This window comes from Meriones unguiculatus, chromosome 12 (genome assembly GCF_030254825.1).
Source record: "Meriones unguiculatus strain TT.TT164.6M chromosome 12, Bangor_MerUng_6.1, whole genome shotgun sequence".
Lineage (NCBI taxonomy): Eukaryota > Metazoa > Chordata > Mammalia > Rodentia > Muridae > Meriones > Meriones unguiculatus.
This window is the reverse complement of record NC_083360.1, coordinates 29,163,634-29,180,236: the sequence shown is the minus strand read 5'-3', so window position 1 is coordinate 29,180,236 and position 16,603 is coordinate 29,163,634. Positions and strand designations below refer to the sequence as shown.

Genomic DNA, 16,603 nt, shown 5'->3' with positions numbered 1-16,603 from the left:
CTCTCAAAGATTTCCTCCTATCCAAGACTCATGTACTCACACATCTATATGCACCTACCTGTGCACAGACACATCACATAAACGTTCATGCACAGGGACATGCATGCATGTACACACGTGCACACACATGTATCCACATGCAAGCACATATACACAAACGTAACCCAGTTGGCAGCTGTTGTAGTATCCAAACAGTTCCAGGGGAGCAGCAGTCACCCAGGGGCAGAGCCCAGTCCTCCCCTGGCCTGGCTGTTTCACGGTTTCTCAGGGTTCCAGTTACTGACGGTGATGCCTATGCCCTCGGTTCCTCCAGGATACTAACCAGGAGCCTTTGTTACGCATGTACCACCATACATACCAACACACACCGGTGCACATGTGGTGTTTGTGTGTGAGCGCACACAGCTCCTGGAAGCAGTAGCAGAGGACAGACAAGGAGGGGTTGCCCATATGACCCTGGCTCTGTGTGACTGGAAAGGGCTTCCCAAGAAGACCAATCATCCCTTGGTCTTTCAAACTAGATCCAGCCCTGCTTGAACGTCTACTGTGTACCAGTTCTGGATCAGGCCTGAGGAAGACTTAGGGATTCATATTCCAAGCCAGCTGCACCCAGTTCTCAGCTCTTCCCCTTCACAAAACCTTGGGGCCTATCTCAGAGATGGCTTGGAGACTCACCAGACCATGGAGATGATGATCAAGGCTAGAGTGAGCCTTCTAAGCAGCAACACAACACTCCCCGTCCCTGAAAACCCCCATGTCAGGCGTGCAGGAGCCAAGGCCTCTTGGCACCCCGGGCTTGTTAATTGAATAAATATTCATCTGTGTGGAGTGCCCAAGTATGTGGTTTCCATGGATACCCCTCCTAATGGCTTAATGAGACAAGGGCGCAGGCTCTCCAAAGCTAGAGCAAAGCTAGGGCCAATGGGGAAGCATCAGAGACAGAGCACCTGAATCCTGGATGGAAGCTGAGAGGACAGAAAGCGACTCTTTTCCCGTGAGCTTGCTGTAAGAAACCTATCCCCAAGGCCACCCATCTTTTGGGCCTGCCGCCTGCATCGTCTTAGACATGTCTGCCCTGCCTCCCTTCCATTAACCAGTGCCCTCCAGAGCCCCATGTCCTCTGTATGCAACACCTGCCAGCATGGCTTAAAGTGCTGTGACCCCTTATGTGACCTTTCTCCTTGACGGGACCCTGCTCTCAGCCTAGACGCCCTCTGCTTCTGCCCAGTCCCGACTGAACCCCAGCAAGTGCCTCAGAGCTGTGGTGCTCAGGGACAACTTCAGGGAGCCATCACAGGATGCTGGAGGGTAAGTGGTTCTCAGCCGTCCCCGCCATTGGACCTAACCCAGAAGCCTACCGTCTTGGTGAGGGGAGCAGTGACATGACAGTGCCTGCCGCCTCCCAAGCCTCACCCGTGGGCTTCTCATGGTCAGAGGTGAGGGAGGAGAAGGGGAAAGGTGTGCCAGGTTGCCCACAGATTAACTGGCTTATGACCATAGGGCCTAGGGGTGCCACTTGGCAGTGACATACCAGTGGCATCCCTGGACTTCTGATGTCTTTAGCTTTTTCAGGATTGGATCCAGCCTGTGATTAACCCACCCACAGCTGTGCGGAGCCTGTGGGCAGCTGACTGCCTGGGACAGTTCGTCATGGTAGGCTGTGAATGGGAAAGCTGCACCGAGGTGTGCAGATGTGGTGACCTCTACGGTGACCCCCCCCCCCCCACACACAGAGGGCCTGTCTTCCTGTGTGGATCCCAATGTACTCATGTTGTCATTACCATTGTCTGTGCGCAGGCCAGTCATTTATAAAGATTTCATGGCCGAGGACACTTGATGACAGCATCTGTCACTGCATTGAAGCTACAACTGAAACCATTGTGGCTGTGGTGTCCATGGGTGTGGGGTGCAGGTGGGCAGGACTCAGCCCCTCTTTGACACCCACTTCACAAGGACATAGACTGCAGTTGGACAAAGACCATAGCTGGGTTCCCGCAGTCAGGTATACTGGACATAGCTGGACTCTGAGCAGGAGCCAGGCTTTGCTGTGCATAGAGGCATCGGGGTACGAAGCTAATGCCCCTGGACCCCACAGCAAGGTCTTGCCAACTCTCAGGCATCCTGAGGAGCCAGGAGGCAGCCAACCCCACAAGAAGGTACAGAAGGGCTTTCTGGGGCCTCCTAGTCTGAGAGTGGGAGGAAGTAGGCTGTGGAAATGGTGGTGGGAAGGGTAGTGGGCTCAGGTGTGGAGGTGGGAGGCACTGGGGCATGAGGGAAGAGCAATACAGTTGGGAATCTATTAGGGGCACAAAGCAAGTCCAAGAGGGATGGGGCAGCATGTGCCCCAAGGCCTACAGCAGGAGAGTGCTGGGTGCCTCACAATCAGCCACCTGTAGGGACAGCAGTGTACAAAGCCCTCTGGGGAAGCCTGCACTGAACTCAGCCCAGCATCTGTGGTCAGGCCTCTCCTGCAGGCCAGGGTGGAATGGCACCTAGGTCTCCCCAGAACACAGCGAGGTCCTTATGTCCCCCGTTTCCAGGTGGGACCCTGAAGAAATGTTGTTCCTTTCTGGACATCAATTGTCCTTGCCTACAACACCCAAGACTACAGGCTCACTCTACACCAATGGGTCCCTGGTCCTGATCACTTCCCAGGAGGGCAGGGCTGACCAAACTGCCTGCCAGGCTACACAGACTGCCTGTGAGTATGGGCTGGCCTGACACAAAGAGTCTCCTGGGTAACAAGAATGAGGCACTGGTGATAGCTATGCATCTTTTTTTTTTCCTGCTGTAATTGAAATAATATCTAGAATGAGGCATCTAATTATGTTCTTTCCTAGAAATCGAACTATAACATGTCCTGTCGATACAAACCCTTTGTTTGAATCAAATGCTGCTCCCAGGGCATGGTGGTGAGGGGCTCTGGTTTTTAAATAGTCTCTCTAAGTATAATCCCGGCACCTGACACATCTGTTTAAGTCTTTGTTCCCCCCTCAAGTTATCTTTGTGTGGCTGTGTTCCTGCATAACAATGCCTTATAATTCAAGCTCTTCTAAAGAATTGCTGGTTAGCACATCCAGAGCCCCGAGGGCCTTAGGAGGCATTAGAACCAGCCTACTCATTTGTCAGCTGAATAAACAGAGTCTCGGGATACGGCAAAGTAGCAAAGGTCATAGAAACTCTAGTCAGGTGAGATCCGGGGTTCTAGGCTTGGGTAGAAGAGAACAGTGGTGAGGACAAGGGTGTTGGCATCTTCTGCCATCAGCACCCAGCACTGACCCCACTCTAGTCTGGCCCCTTTCTAAGCAGAAGCTCTGGGGCTTTGCAGGGGCTCGTGGTCACCTCTCCATTTCTGCAGGCTCCAGGGGAATGCTCTGCGATGCCACTTCTGGGTCCTATGTCTGCCACTCAGTGCTGGGCTCCTCGAACACTGGTTCTGCTCGTCAAGGGAATCGCTGCATCCACTAGAGGTGACTGGGCCATCTCTGTGTCCTTGACTGTGTCCTTGAGCACAGAGACTCCCCCACACTCTTTTGAAGCTAGGAGCCTCTTCAGCCTCTTCAAGATCTCAGTGGCCAGACATTCCTTGGCTGGGGTCAGTCATTCAACACTCCTTTTCCATGTGGTCTCTCTCCTATGTCTCCCTCTTCAGTAAGGATACTAGTCATATTGGAACGAGGATCACCCTGATCCAACGTGACCTCTGTTAAACTTGATCACATCTGCAAAGACCCTACCTCCCAAAACCCAGGCAAGGATGTGTGAATCTCTTTTTCTCTCCCTCTCTTCCAGGTGAAGTGGCAAGATATGCTCAGAGAAAAATGCTCTTCTCATGAGACCCAACCATGTTTGAGTCAAGGTGCCATTTAATACCTTTTAGGCCAGACAGCCCCAATTAAAAAAGAGGATGTCAGCAATGGGCACCTTCTGGCTGAAGCTGCTCTGTGGATGAAGTACTGTAGTTTCCTGTGTCACTTTGGGGATATGGACATGAGGCCATAATCAGAGCTAGAGTGGCTCCTTGGGACCTCCACATGAGGCTGCTGCTGTGCAGGGCCAGGGTCCTCGTGCCAGCCCTGGTGGGCTTTAGCATACAGAGAAAAAGAAGCTTCTCTCTTGAAGACTTGTGGGGAGGGCTCATTCAAGTAAATCAGCCAATTCCATTGCGTGGCTCTAAACAGGAGCCCAGTCTCATTCCTACACAAAACAGATCTCCAGCAGAAGTTGGAACACAGGTGGGCCATCCTTCCTTCCTTTCTGAGGATTCTGGGAAGGGAAAACCCTGAGAGGAAACAGCCAATTTTGCTGAGCTAGTGTTCAGGGTCAGAGGCCCCTGGGTGGTGTCTGTGAGATGGATAGGACAGTGAGGTGTTCCCCTGTGGATGGCCAGGGCAGGTGGGGCAGTGGCTGGAGGTTCAACACACCAGTGAAGAGAGCCAGAGGCAGCTTCCAGGTTCAGAGCGAACATGAGCTTTCTCAGATTGTTTTTCTGAACATGTTAAGAACTCTGGCATTTTCCACTCTTAAAAACCCACGGCCAAGCCAAACAAGCGCCTCTCTGCGCCCTCTAGCTCTGCAGCTCTTGTCTGCCACGGACACAGTTAGTCTCATAAACTGTGGCATGCAATCACTTCAGCCTAATGAACATGCTGAGGACAAGCTTCCCCGAGGGGCAGCCGAGATGCAAGGCGCTTGAGTTCGGCATGATGAGGGTGGGCCGAGAACTACAGAGATCTCACACTGTGTCATACACCCAACAGCCGCCACTCTCGTGTCCGGCTCATGGGCCACAGAGATGCAAGAATGGGTGGCCACCCTGTCTTCGGTCACCTGTGACATTTCTCGGATTGGATCTATGCCACTCTACAGCCCCTCTGGAACGCTGCACATACTTAGTGGCAGCAACTGGGAAGAGGCATGGGTGAGGTTGTCCTCAGTACTCTCTGGGTCTTAGCTGTGAATAAACCCTCACTCTCTGTGTGGGATTTTGTTGTGGATGAAACATCTTCTCGTCTTGATCTCGCGTGTAGGATATGGGATTAATTCAGATGGTCCACAGCAGCAAACTATTTGCCTCACTCAGGCTGTGAGAGGGCCTCTTTGCCAGCTGCAGATAGTTTAATTTTGAGGACTCTGGAGAGGGAATAAAGGCCAGAGCCCAGAAAGTGTTGAGGGGGCTCTGAGAAAAAAGGCTGCTGGTGCTTCCCCCCCCCCCCCCGCTGCTCCTGGTTGCTGTTTATATAGCTGGATGAAAAGACATTGGAGATATCCTGAAACGAAGATTGGATTTGCCCCACAGAATCCTACAACCTTAACCAGCAGAAAGTAGCTAAGAAAAACTACACCTCTTCTCCCCACTAAGCTTTTTTCTCTCCTACCCAGTTTTGGGGTTGTTGGAAAGGAATGAGAAAGAGACATACGAAACATAAATAAAATATATTAAAAAGTAGCGCTAACAGGATTTCTTCATTCTCTTGCTGCATTGATGCCAGGTAAAAGGCAATGTAGCAATGGGCACCCATCCCAAAGGGAGCACAGAGAAACAACAGCTCCCAACAATGAGAGAAGTAGTGAGGGCATTCTAAAGAGAGAGGCCCTTGGCACCAAGCAAGGGTCCCACAGCAGTCTTCATGGAAATAGGGAGGTACCACGGAGTGCTCACTTGGGGGGACTAGTGCTCACTTGGGGGACAGCGGCCACCTGAGTGCTTCTCTGCTACCAGGCAGTCCATCTGCCTTCAAATACCTTATCCTACTTTCTGTTGCTGTGACACCCCGGCAAAAGGCGACATAGAAGAGGGAAAGTTCATCAGCTTCCCATCCTAAATCACAGCCCCTCATTGTGGGATGCTCAAGGCAAGAGCTCAAGCTGCTAGTCACATCACATCTGCAGCAGCAGCAGAGTAAGCGTGTCCTTGCGTGCTCGCTCTCAGCTAGCTTTCTCCTCTCATAATGTCAAGACCCACTGCCTAGGAAATGGTGCTACCCACAGTGGGCTGGGACTTTCTACATTAAATAACAACCAAGATAAACCCCCAAAGATATGCCCACGGGCCAAACAGATCTAGATCACTCCTAACTAAGACATTCTTTCCAGGTGGTTCTGAGTTGTAGCCACTAAAACTAACAGATATCATCATATCCGCAGTGGGGACATGAACAAGATCTAACTCTTGGGCAACAAGGAGATAAATGAAAGGTAGAGGTTCTCCTAGCCTGTCAGATGTCTGCACAGGTGGGAAGGGGGATCAAGGGGCCTGACCTCATGGTAGCCTGGCTGTCATGAGGAACAACATACAGAATGTATGGGAGGGCTGCCAAGATCTTGTTCAGCTAAAGAGACCAGAACTGAGGCTGCCTCTTTAAGAAATCCCCTCTAGTCCCAAGCCAGCCGAGGTACCTCTTGGGTTCCTGTGGCCATGTGTAAGGTTGATCTATCTGTGACTTTAAGCCCAGAACTCTGCTCAGTGTTGAAAATTAGCAGGCCTATCCTGAGAATCCCAGGTGGACACAATTCCCAGGGTGTTGCGTTCTATCTGTGTGCAGGTAGAGGCCAAGAAACCCTGAAAAACAATGCAAGGAGACCCATCATCCAGGACCAGATGCAGGACAATAGTGCTGGTGGTGAGGATGGTAGTGAGGATGGTGATGATGGTAGTGGTTGTAATGATATGACAGCGATAGTGATTAATAATGGTGATGATGATGGTGATAGTGATAAATATCAACCATTGTTTATTAAGAGGTTTCCAAGAATCAAGAATTGTAAATATTAGTTCTTTTATTATATTTTTTAATTTATCAAAGTCAAGCTTTTAAAACAGGCTAGATGATACAAAGAAAGAGCTCAATTCACAAGTAGAAATCTGAGGCTCATGAAGGCAGATGACCAGGAGTAAAGGAACAACTAATGGCATTTCAGTCTCTGTGTCCAGAACAGACAGTGTCATTTCTACTGTGTCTCTTCATTTCTTGTTGCTGCTGCACAGAGAACCCCACATAACCAATTCTAACCATACATTAGCAATGCATGTACATATACATAGGCACATGTATGTACAAGTGTGTATATTGATGCATTCACACCTGTGTACACATGTATCCACTTACAGCTACACATGCACACACCAAAACATGCACATACGCATGTATGTTCACACACACATGCGCTCACATATGTACACACAATTTCCCCTACAGTTTTAGATATAAGAGGCCTGAACTGTCTGCAGGGCGAGGTCCTCCTGGAGGCTACTCTAGATAATCTGTTTCCTGCTCTCTCTCATTTCCAGTGGCTGCCATAGTCCGTGCCCTTTGGCCCTTCCTTCTCTGGAAGCCCTGGCTTGGTTCCATCTTCCAGTCTTCCCATGACTTGCTTGCCTCTCTCCTTCACTCACAAACACCTGTGTTCACAGTGGGCCCACTGGCATGCTCTAGGACACTCTGTGGTGCACGATTCATGACTTGCCCAGACATGTCAAGTACTGGGGACTTGACTATGAGCAGCTCTTGGTGCACACCAGGAAGAGCGTATTTGGTTTGTGCCTCAACAGCAGGAAGCCTGGCCCAAGGGTGGCTCCAGGGTAGTTCATGGTGGCTCCAAAGTAGACACATTAGGGGCATGTACTCTTTCTTCTGTGACTTTCGTCCTGGTCCTCATCTCCTCTTGGTATATGACAGCTGCTATAGCTCTTGGCATCACATCCTCATAACCAAACAGGAAGGACAGCAGTGAGTCTTCTTCTACATTTTTTAGTTGCCATCAAAGAGGTCTCACTGGCTGGCTTGGATCCCACAGCCTCCCACCTGTAGCTCCTGGTGTGAGTAGGCCTTGGACCAAGAGTTAACAGACCTGGTGGGGAGCCTGAAAAGCAGCCAGAGAAAGAAAGGTAGTTCCTGAGGTCATGTTCTAAACAGTCAGCCACACAGCTCAGGCTCCAGGCCCTGCCCCAGCAGTCTCTAAAGGCCAAGGCTGGAGGAGCTGCAGATGGGGATAGTAACTCTTGATGTAATCCTTTGTGTATCTGCAGGGCTGCATACAAACAATGCTAGTTCACGTCTGCAGACCCAATCAGGGACTGAACAGTGTGGGGACCTGGAGCCGAGGCACTCAAACAGGCTCAGGCAACTGCAGCAGCAATGGGAGCAGCTGGGACTCTGATATAGACTTCAGGGGTACAGGCTGGCAGAGTGGCAGGCTAGAGGCATTGAGGCTGCCAGCAGCTGGGGATGCAGAGGCAGACTGGAGCTCGAACCCCAGGTGACTGGCACACAGTGGGTACCCGGTGAGAGATGCTGACCCTCTGTTTTCTATTATACCCTGTGCCAATCCCAGCCAGCCCAGGAGCGCTTCTCCCTTAAGAGGATTTTGCCAGCTCCGTTGGAACTCGACTTTGCCAAATCAATGATCAATATGCAATGGATTCAGTCTGAAGGCTGGGGCGCCAGGAGCCGGCCCAGCTACCAGATCCCTGCCACATTCTGACAAGACAGATTGGTCTTTGGAATTCTTTAGGGAGAGGCAGGGAGGGAAGTAAGCCTTGGTTTTCCCTGGCTCATCTTTAAAAATGAAATTGCACATAAACATAGGGAAAAAAATCCTCAGCTCCACTCCAAAGAAAAACATATCCTCTTCGTCTGGAGACAAGAAACCCAGCTCTGCTTCCCTGACTCTGTTACCAGCTGGAGCAAGTGAAATGGGTATCCCCCTGAGCCTGGCTCTCCTTGGCACCTACAGGTACCAGCCAAAGACAAAGATGGGTGGGGCAGACATGTCATTCTCTCACGGGGAGGGAGAGTCACAGAGCCAGCACGGGTATTAGAAACAGCAGTGCAGTGTGTTCATTATACAGACAGGGAAACCGAGGCTTGGGAATAGGGAGGTTCCTCAGCTGCCAACCAGCAAAGAAAGTCATGAGCAGGAGCTTAAATTCACATTTGATGACTCTGTTTTCTTCGGAATCGAGTCGTGACTGATTGAACACACCACATATGTGCATGGACATATTTGTACACATGCATGCCTCTATGTGAATATGGCATGCTTTGTGTGAGTGTGTGAATACACACGTGGCGTACAGGCACATATGTGCATGCATGAATGCCCTTGATCGGATGCTTACAGGCGCAGATACCCGTACACCCGTGTGTGCCTAGGTCAATACACAGGAACACTGTAAACCGTAAGAAGGTATGGACGTACGCTCATGGTGTGCATGTATGGATGTGCACATGCAAGTGGGTGTATGTATAAACAGGTGCACATGCGCGCACAGACATTCATGTCATCAAGCAACAGGTACAGGTGTGTACCTGTTGAATAAGCATACTTGAATAAGCATACTCATGTGGATGTGTGTACATGAACATGTATATGCATGAGTCCACAGGGGAGGGAGGCACATGTGTGCTCATTCGTACCTGAGTGCACCAGGGTAATCCAAGGAGACCAGCTCCCGCTGTCATCTGTCAGGGCTACTCTGTAGCGTGCTCGTCCATGGGCATGCAGCCAGATCACTTGGCAGAAGCCTGGCATGAAACTGAGGGCCCAGGACCCAATATCCAGGCACCATGTGACCCTGGCCGGACCAACGCCATGCTTCTAGGCATCACTCAACAGTATGTCTCTGAATACCCAGGATGCTTCACTTCACATGCCTTTCCTTCTGAAATGAACCAGGATTTCCCTACCACGCCCCCACAAAGTGGGCACAGACAGACCAGTGTGGCCTGACTCCACAGGCCTTCAACACACAGTCTTGGGGGACACACAATGCTTGCCTGCCACAGAAAAGGCAGAAGCAAACTGTCAGGCCTCACTGGCTATCTCTGGGCAAAGGGGCTTGTTCAACCTCTTTATAAGTTCCTGCCATCTCAGAGACCTCATCTCAGAGACCTCAACACCTGCCCCAAATGCAGCCCAGGACTCCCAACTCAAGGGCTGGCAGCAGGCTCCTCAATCCTCACCTCTGGCTACTGACTCAAGAGTGGCTCCCGCTCAGTTATGCCTGGAGGTGTGGGCAGCATCCCACAACCCAGGTCATTCACTGGCAAGCCCTCCAGATGCCCTTGCCAAGCTTTGCTTGCAGTGTTCCCAGGGCAACTCCTTTGCCTTTGTATGTCTTGCACCTAGGCAGCCATCACTTAGAAGCACGAGGCTGTGTGCAGTCAGGGCTTGCAACAGACTGCTTGTTGTCCCCTCTGCTTTTTACAAGAGAGCACTTCTGACCCAGGAAGGTCCACAGGGCTACCCGCAAGGAGAGAAGCCGTCTCTCAACACTTGTATCAGACCAGTGCCCGTGTGAACGTCTCCTCACCTTCCTCTGGCTCCCCACACCTCTGGAACTAAGCTGGACACTTCAGAGAGCATTCTCAACTAGGAAGCATCCCATCTGAAGGAGCACCCACATTCCTAAGGAGCACTCCGACCCAGGGAGCATTCACACACCAGGGACTGCCTCAGTCCCATGGCCCACAAAGCCTTTTTCTAATAACCCCTGCATATATTCCAAGGGTGATACATACTGTGGCCTCCTCAAAGAAGCTTTCCTTCTAGGCTGGGCTGGGGTGGGGGGGAGCTCCAGAGCTTTGATGGGGCTCACTGTGGGGTGAATAGGCAGACAGGCCTCCTCTCACTCAAGTGTGCTGATGATGGGGTCGTGGTATGGAGGCGTCACAAACCAGCTGAAGGTCTTCGGCTCAGTGGCCCTTGCTAGGGCCTCAGGATAAGAAGGACCTTTTAATGACCACTCTTCCTCTCAGGTCACATTCTTAGATGACAGCACAGGACACTTTGCTACCCCTGAGTTAGAAAGTGCCCAGGATGGCACTTTCCTGCAAGGGCACAGTACTCAGGACAGGCCCGTGTTCTGAAATGTTTGACTTCTGCCTGATCTGCCCTGAGGGTAGCCCTGTGGGTCCCAAGGAGGCTGCATTATTTTCAAGGACTGCAAGGGAAGCAGGCACCACAGGTCATCACTCCAAAGCCCTCATTCTAACTTTCTGGGCGTCCAGAAGCCCTCTACCAGTGGGTTGGCAACTCCTCTCCCTTTCCAGTCTATCTGACCCTTGTAGGGAGAGGTCCTGACCAGCCTTGATGGGGAGAATGGTCCTCCTCCAGTCCTAGCACAGAAATGTTAGGTCTGTCCAGTTTATTCTCTTGGCCACCTCCTCTCTAGAGCTCTGTCTCTGTAGACCTGGGGCTGCCTGGAGGTAGAGATCAGTGCCTAGCACTCAGCTCAGGCCAAGGATGTCAGAACATCTGTAAAATAGACACATGGGGTCTCCCCAACATTTGCTCGCTCTCCCCTGAACGCATTCCCTAAAAGTCGCCCAGCATGGGGTAGGTCAGTTTGGAGTTTGTCAAAGGTGCTGATCGGGAGCGTCCCCTCCAGCTGTAAAAAGCAGGGTCACACAGCATTAAGATCAAACTCCAACAATTGCCAACATGGGTACAGAGCTTGGGAGCTTGATCCGAGCCTCCACTGACACCACGGCTATGATTCACGATCCCGCAGCGCTGGTAGGTGCGCAGAGGAGGGAACTGAGGCCGACTGAGGAGGTGGCTCTGCAGGGGAGCAGGGACCCCAAGCTCCACGGAACGATGCGCACAGGCGGGGCCGCCTTGTTTGCACGCTGCTATAAGCTCACCCTCCAATCAGACAGAGGACCCCGATCCAGCCCCTTGTTGCGCGCCGGTGAGCGCGCCCGCGCGCCCCCCCGCTTGTAACCGAGCGAGGTGGAGGCTAAGGTCTTAGAAAGAGCAGGCTTCTAGAACTCACCACTCTGTCCAGCCCGCGCTCAGCCCGGTCCTGGCTGCCGTTGGCCCTGGAGGGGGCGCCCTTGCCGAGTGCGCGCCCTGCGCCGCCGCCTAGGGCTCCTCCCCGGCGCCGCCGGCAGGTTAGCCCAGGCGGCCGCGGGCTCCGGCTCCGGCTCCGGGCCCGCTCCCCCCCCGCCCCCCTCCCCTCCCCGGGCCGGCGGCTCGGGCCTGCGGGGCGCCCCGCCCCGCCCCGCTGCGCCCTCCCCGCTGCGCAACTGGACTCAAGTTGGAAGCCGCCGAGCCCGGGCGGCGGCACTCGCGCCAAGTGCACCGCGGCGGCGGCGGCGGCGGCGGCGGCGGAGACGCTGCACCGGCTAGCGGGGAGGGCGAGGCGGCACCCGCACAGCCGAACGCGGACCACGGGGGGCGCCCGCACTCGGGAGCGGCAGGAGGACCACGGATGTCGGCGCCCGGCCCGGCAAAGTAAAGTTGCAGCCGGAGGTTGGGCGTGGGGGGGGGGGGCCTCCGAAAGAGCGACAGCCCTCACCTCGGCTCGCCTAGCCCCAGCCGAGCGGATGGGAAGCCGAGCGTCCAGGCCGCCGCCCGCCGCCCGCAGCCCAATCGGACACCGGGACCGTGGAGCCGCTTGCGTGCGCCGGCTTGGCCAGCGCATCTCCGTGGGCTGGCGGCCGGGGCGCTCCCACTGAAGCCAGGCCGAGGGCGGGGCCGCGCGAGGACTCGGGACCTACCCCCTCCCCCCCGCCGCCGCGTCGCCGCGCTCCCTGGGCACCTCCAGCTCTGCACTTACGCGCGCGGCAGCTGCGGGGAGCCCGGCAGCCACGCTCTCCGGCGCGCCGCCCGCCCGCCCTCCCGCCCGCCGGGCCACCACGGCCGAGGAGGGCCGGCGGCGGGGCTCCGTGGCCCCCAGCGGGCGCGCCGGAGGAGCGGGCGGCGATGCGGACGCCGGCTCCGGCTGGGGGGCGCCCGAGCTGCCGCGGCTGCGCCCCGGCTCCTGGCAGGACCGCGTAGCTCTCGGGAGGACCATGGCGTCCCCGGCGCTGGCCGCGGCGCTGGCGGTGGCGGCGGCTGAGGGCCCCAACGGGAGCGACGCGGGAGAATGGGGGAGCGGCGGGGGTGTCAACGCCTCGGGGACCGACTGGGGGCCGCCGCCGGGCCAATACTCGGCGGGCGCCGTGGCGGGGCTGGCGGCCGTGGTGGGTTTCCTCATCGTTTTCACCGTGGTGGGCAACGTGCTTGTGGTGATCGCCGTTTTGACCAGCCGAGCGCTGCGCGCCCCGCAGAACCTCTTCCTGGTGTCTCTGGCCTCGGCTGACATCCTGGTGGCCACGCTGGTCATGCCCTTCTCGCTGGCCAATGAGCTCATGGCCTACTGGTACTTCGGGCAGGTGTGGTGCGGCGTGTACCTGGCCCTGGACGTGCTCTTCTGCACCTCGTCCATCGTGCACCTGTGTGCCATAAGTCTGGACCGCTACTGGTCGGTGACGCAGGCCGTCGAGTACAACCTCAAGCGCACGCCGCGCCGCGTCAAGGCCACCATCGTGGCCGTGTGGCTCATCTCGGCAGTCATCTCCTTCCCACCCCTCGTGTCGTTCTACCGCCGGCCCGACGGCGCCGCCTACCCGCAGTGCGGCCTCAACGACGAGACCTGGTACATCCTCTCCTCCTGCATAGGCTCCTTCTTCGCGCCCTGCCTCATCATGGGCCTGGTCTACGCGCGCATCTACCGCGTGGCCAAGCTGCGCACGCGCACGCTCAGCGAGAAACGCACCCCCGCCGGCCCCGACGGCGCGTCCCCCACCACCGAGAACGGGCTGGGCAAGGCGGCGGGGGAGAACGGGCACTGCGCGCCCCCGCGCCCTGAAGTCGAGCCGGACGAGAGCAGCGCGGCGGAGAGGCGGAGGCGCCGGGGCGCGCTGCGTCGGGGGGGACGGCGGCGAGAGGGCGCCGAGGGGGACATGGGCAGTGCGGATGGACCGGGGCCGGGGCTGGCGGCTGAGCAGGGTGCCCGGACGGCTTCTCGGTCCCCGGGCCCCGGGGGGCGCTTGTCGCGGGCCAGCTCGCGCTCCGTCGAGTTCTTTCTGTCGCGCCGGCGCCGGGCGCGCAGCAGCGTGTGCCGCCGCAAGGTGGCCCAGGCGCGCGAGAAGCGCTTCACCTTCGTGTTGGCGGTGGTCATGGGCGTGTTCGTACTGTGCTGGTTCCCCTTCTTCTTCAGTTACAGCCTGTACGGCATTTGCCGCGAGGCCTGTCAGCTGCCGGAACCGCTCTTTAAGTTTTTCTTCTGGATCGGCTACTGCAACAGTTCCCTCAACCCGGTCATCTACACCGTCTTCAACCAGGACTTCCGGCGCTCTTTCAAGCACATTCTCTTCCGAAGGAGGAGAAGGGGCTTCAGGCAGTGACCTCGGGCTGCCTAGCGCTGACCTCCTGGACAGCTCCGAACTCGGGCAGGCAGAGGGACCAACCAGGGGTGGCCCGGACCTCAGGGAACGGTGTGGGATGTGGCCGGCAGGAGCTGGGCGAAAGACAATTGGGCCTCAGGGAGTGGGGAGGAGAAAGGGAGACCCCCTTTGCCTTCCCATCTCAGCGAGGGGCCGTGGCTGGGTTGTGGATCCAGTTCCTGAGAAGGCTTCTGTGGAGTTTGGCTGTGAAGTTAGGGGTTTTAGAGGGCAGACAACTGCAGCAAGAAAGGATCCCCTCCCCTCCCCAGCCTTTCAGTCTTCCCTGTGAGCAAGGGCTGACTTCCTATGACCTGAAAATGGCATCTGTCTGGGGGAAGAGAGAGGGTGCAGACCATCTCCGATTACCGAGAGTATTTGTTTGCCAAAAACAATGACAGCCAAAACAACCAAACCATTTTCTAAATAAACCTTTGTAATCTAAGCGTCAGGTGCATTGGTCAGTCCTTGAGCTAGGGTGTGAGGGAACTCTTCAGACCTTCCCGGGAGTGAGTGTCCTACACAGGCACACAGGAGGGTATGGAGTGCCCCGAGAGCCCGAGTTCTAACTGCCTTTCTTTCATGGGGGGGGGGGGGTCTCCTTAATGAGATAAATGCTTTGGGTATGTGCAAAGTATAGATGCATTTCTGCAAGTGGCTATGAGGCAAAGGAATAGAGGTCCTCTAGCTGATTCCAAAGTTAGCTTCTCAGGGGTGCTCACCCCATTCCGTCCCTGCTCCGCTCCAGGCGTCTACACTGGGAGCTCTGTGTAGTTTTGGCACCCAAGGTATTTATTTATTCTTCCGGTGGCCTCTTGAACTGGGCAAGGGGTGGTGGGACCTGTCCCAAGAGGTCTTCCCCCACAGATGGGGTGGGCTTGGGGCCAGATGCCATTGCTGAGTTGCTGGGTGGTCAGAGCGAGCTGGACAGTCCCAGGTCTTCTGACACAAAGCAGTACCCGGTTACGGTCACTGTGGCCCAGAGCAAAGAGACTCTACTAAAGAGACGGCCTAGAGACCCCCAAGGACTCCCCTCCAGTGCCATCTACTCTCGACCTTTGCTCAACCCTCAGTCCCCAGCATAAAATACTTTGAGAGGCCTTTCGTCTCCAAGCCAGGACCCCATGAGCTCTAGTAAGCCACCTGTGGCAAGTTCTGGCAGCATCCAGGGTAGCTTGGGAGGAAGGTTATCAGCAGGACCTGGGCAGGGGGTGGGAGAGTTGCCTCAACACCTGTGATCCGACTCACTCCAGTCGGGTGGGCTACAGGCTCTTGCCAGGGTCCCTGCTGTGACCCCCTCACCTGTATCTCTCCCATGTCCCCACCCCCGTCCTGTCCTCCCCTGTTCCTGAGGCAGACCCAGAGCAGTTCCTTTCTGGCCTGAAGTGCCAAAGCTGTCCTTTAGTGTATACACAGAGAGAGAGAGAGAGAGAGAGAGAGAGAGAGAGAGAGAGAGAGGCCTCATCAACCACTGTGGATCCTTGTGGTATCGCAGAAGTGTCAGGCTCTATCTACCCTCACTATGTGGTGACACACTTACTGTGCACTGGGCTTAGGCCCAGCTGGGGAAACTGAGCCTGGAGGGATGAGAGGAACAGAATAGGCTGGCTGAGGCAGATCAGGGAGACCTCAGCTCTCTCTGGTGCTATGAGGAAGGAACTTTATAAGATGCCGATATGGTCCAGATGCACAGCCAGGGGCCTGGGGGTGATACATGGTAAGACAGTTGATTCCGCTAGGGAAAAGACTGTTCTCAGGGATGCTCCCACACACTATAGAGAGGCCTCCTGGGCCCAGGGCCTCGGAATTGCCATGATAGAATCTGCATCTCAGAGCACCCAGAACAGAGGCTAGAGAACTGATGAGATAGGGAGGCAGCCCTCATCCTTCTGCAATCAGTGACCCCAAATCCAACCCAAGACACCTTTGCTCAAACAGAACAGCATTTCTGGATTCTGTGCATATTGCTACAGGCACATTTCATGAAGCTCAGAGAGGTGAATAAACCAGCCTGGGACCACACAGCGAGTCATAAGACCCAGAAAAGGTTTGGGTTCCCTGGCTGAAAATTCAATCATAAAATAAAAATTTCTAGACAGGTCTTCACCAACACTTAGGTTGTGGGGAATGGATTCCCACAGAGGAGGAAGGGGCTCAGGAATGGGCCAGCTGCAGAAACCGGTAATTGTGTTTTGGGAAACTGAATCCTGGGGTTGTGGGTAGGGGAAGAGAGATGTAACAGGAGATTGTGAAGAAAGTCTGGGTGCCAGGCTAAAGAGGCAGGGACCTCCTTGGCTGGGGTGTGGGGAGTTGCAGGGTGGAGCTTTGAGTCTCCAGGAGGCTGTGAGTTCTGCAGAAATGTGTTGGCCTGGCAGCCAGACTGTCCTGTT

The 16,603-nt window shown here is 55.2% G+C and overlaps 1 protein-coding gene across 1 annotated transcript; it reads left to right on the top strand.

The window, feature by feature from the left end:
• Positions 1–12,786: 12,786 nt before the first annotated feature.
• Positions 12,787–14,658, top strand: Adra2c (adrenoceptor alpha 2C). The gene has a single exon (XM_021659070.2). The coding sequence runs from the start codon at positions 12,801–12,803 to the stop codon at positions 14,175–14,177; it is 1,377 nt and encodes a 458-aa protein (XP_021514745.1). The 5' UTR covers positions 12,787–12,800; the 3' UTR covers positions 14,178–14,658.
• The last annotated feature ends 1,945 nt before the right edge of the window (positions 14,659–16,603 follow it).

Excerpts from the sequence above, each read along its gene's own strand:
- Adra2c (XM_021659070.2), top strand. The coding sequence starts at position 12,801 with ATGGCGTCCCCGGCGCTGGCCGCGGCGCTGGCGGTGGCGGCGGCTGAG.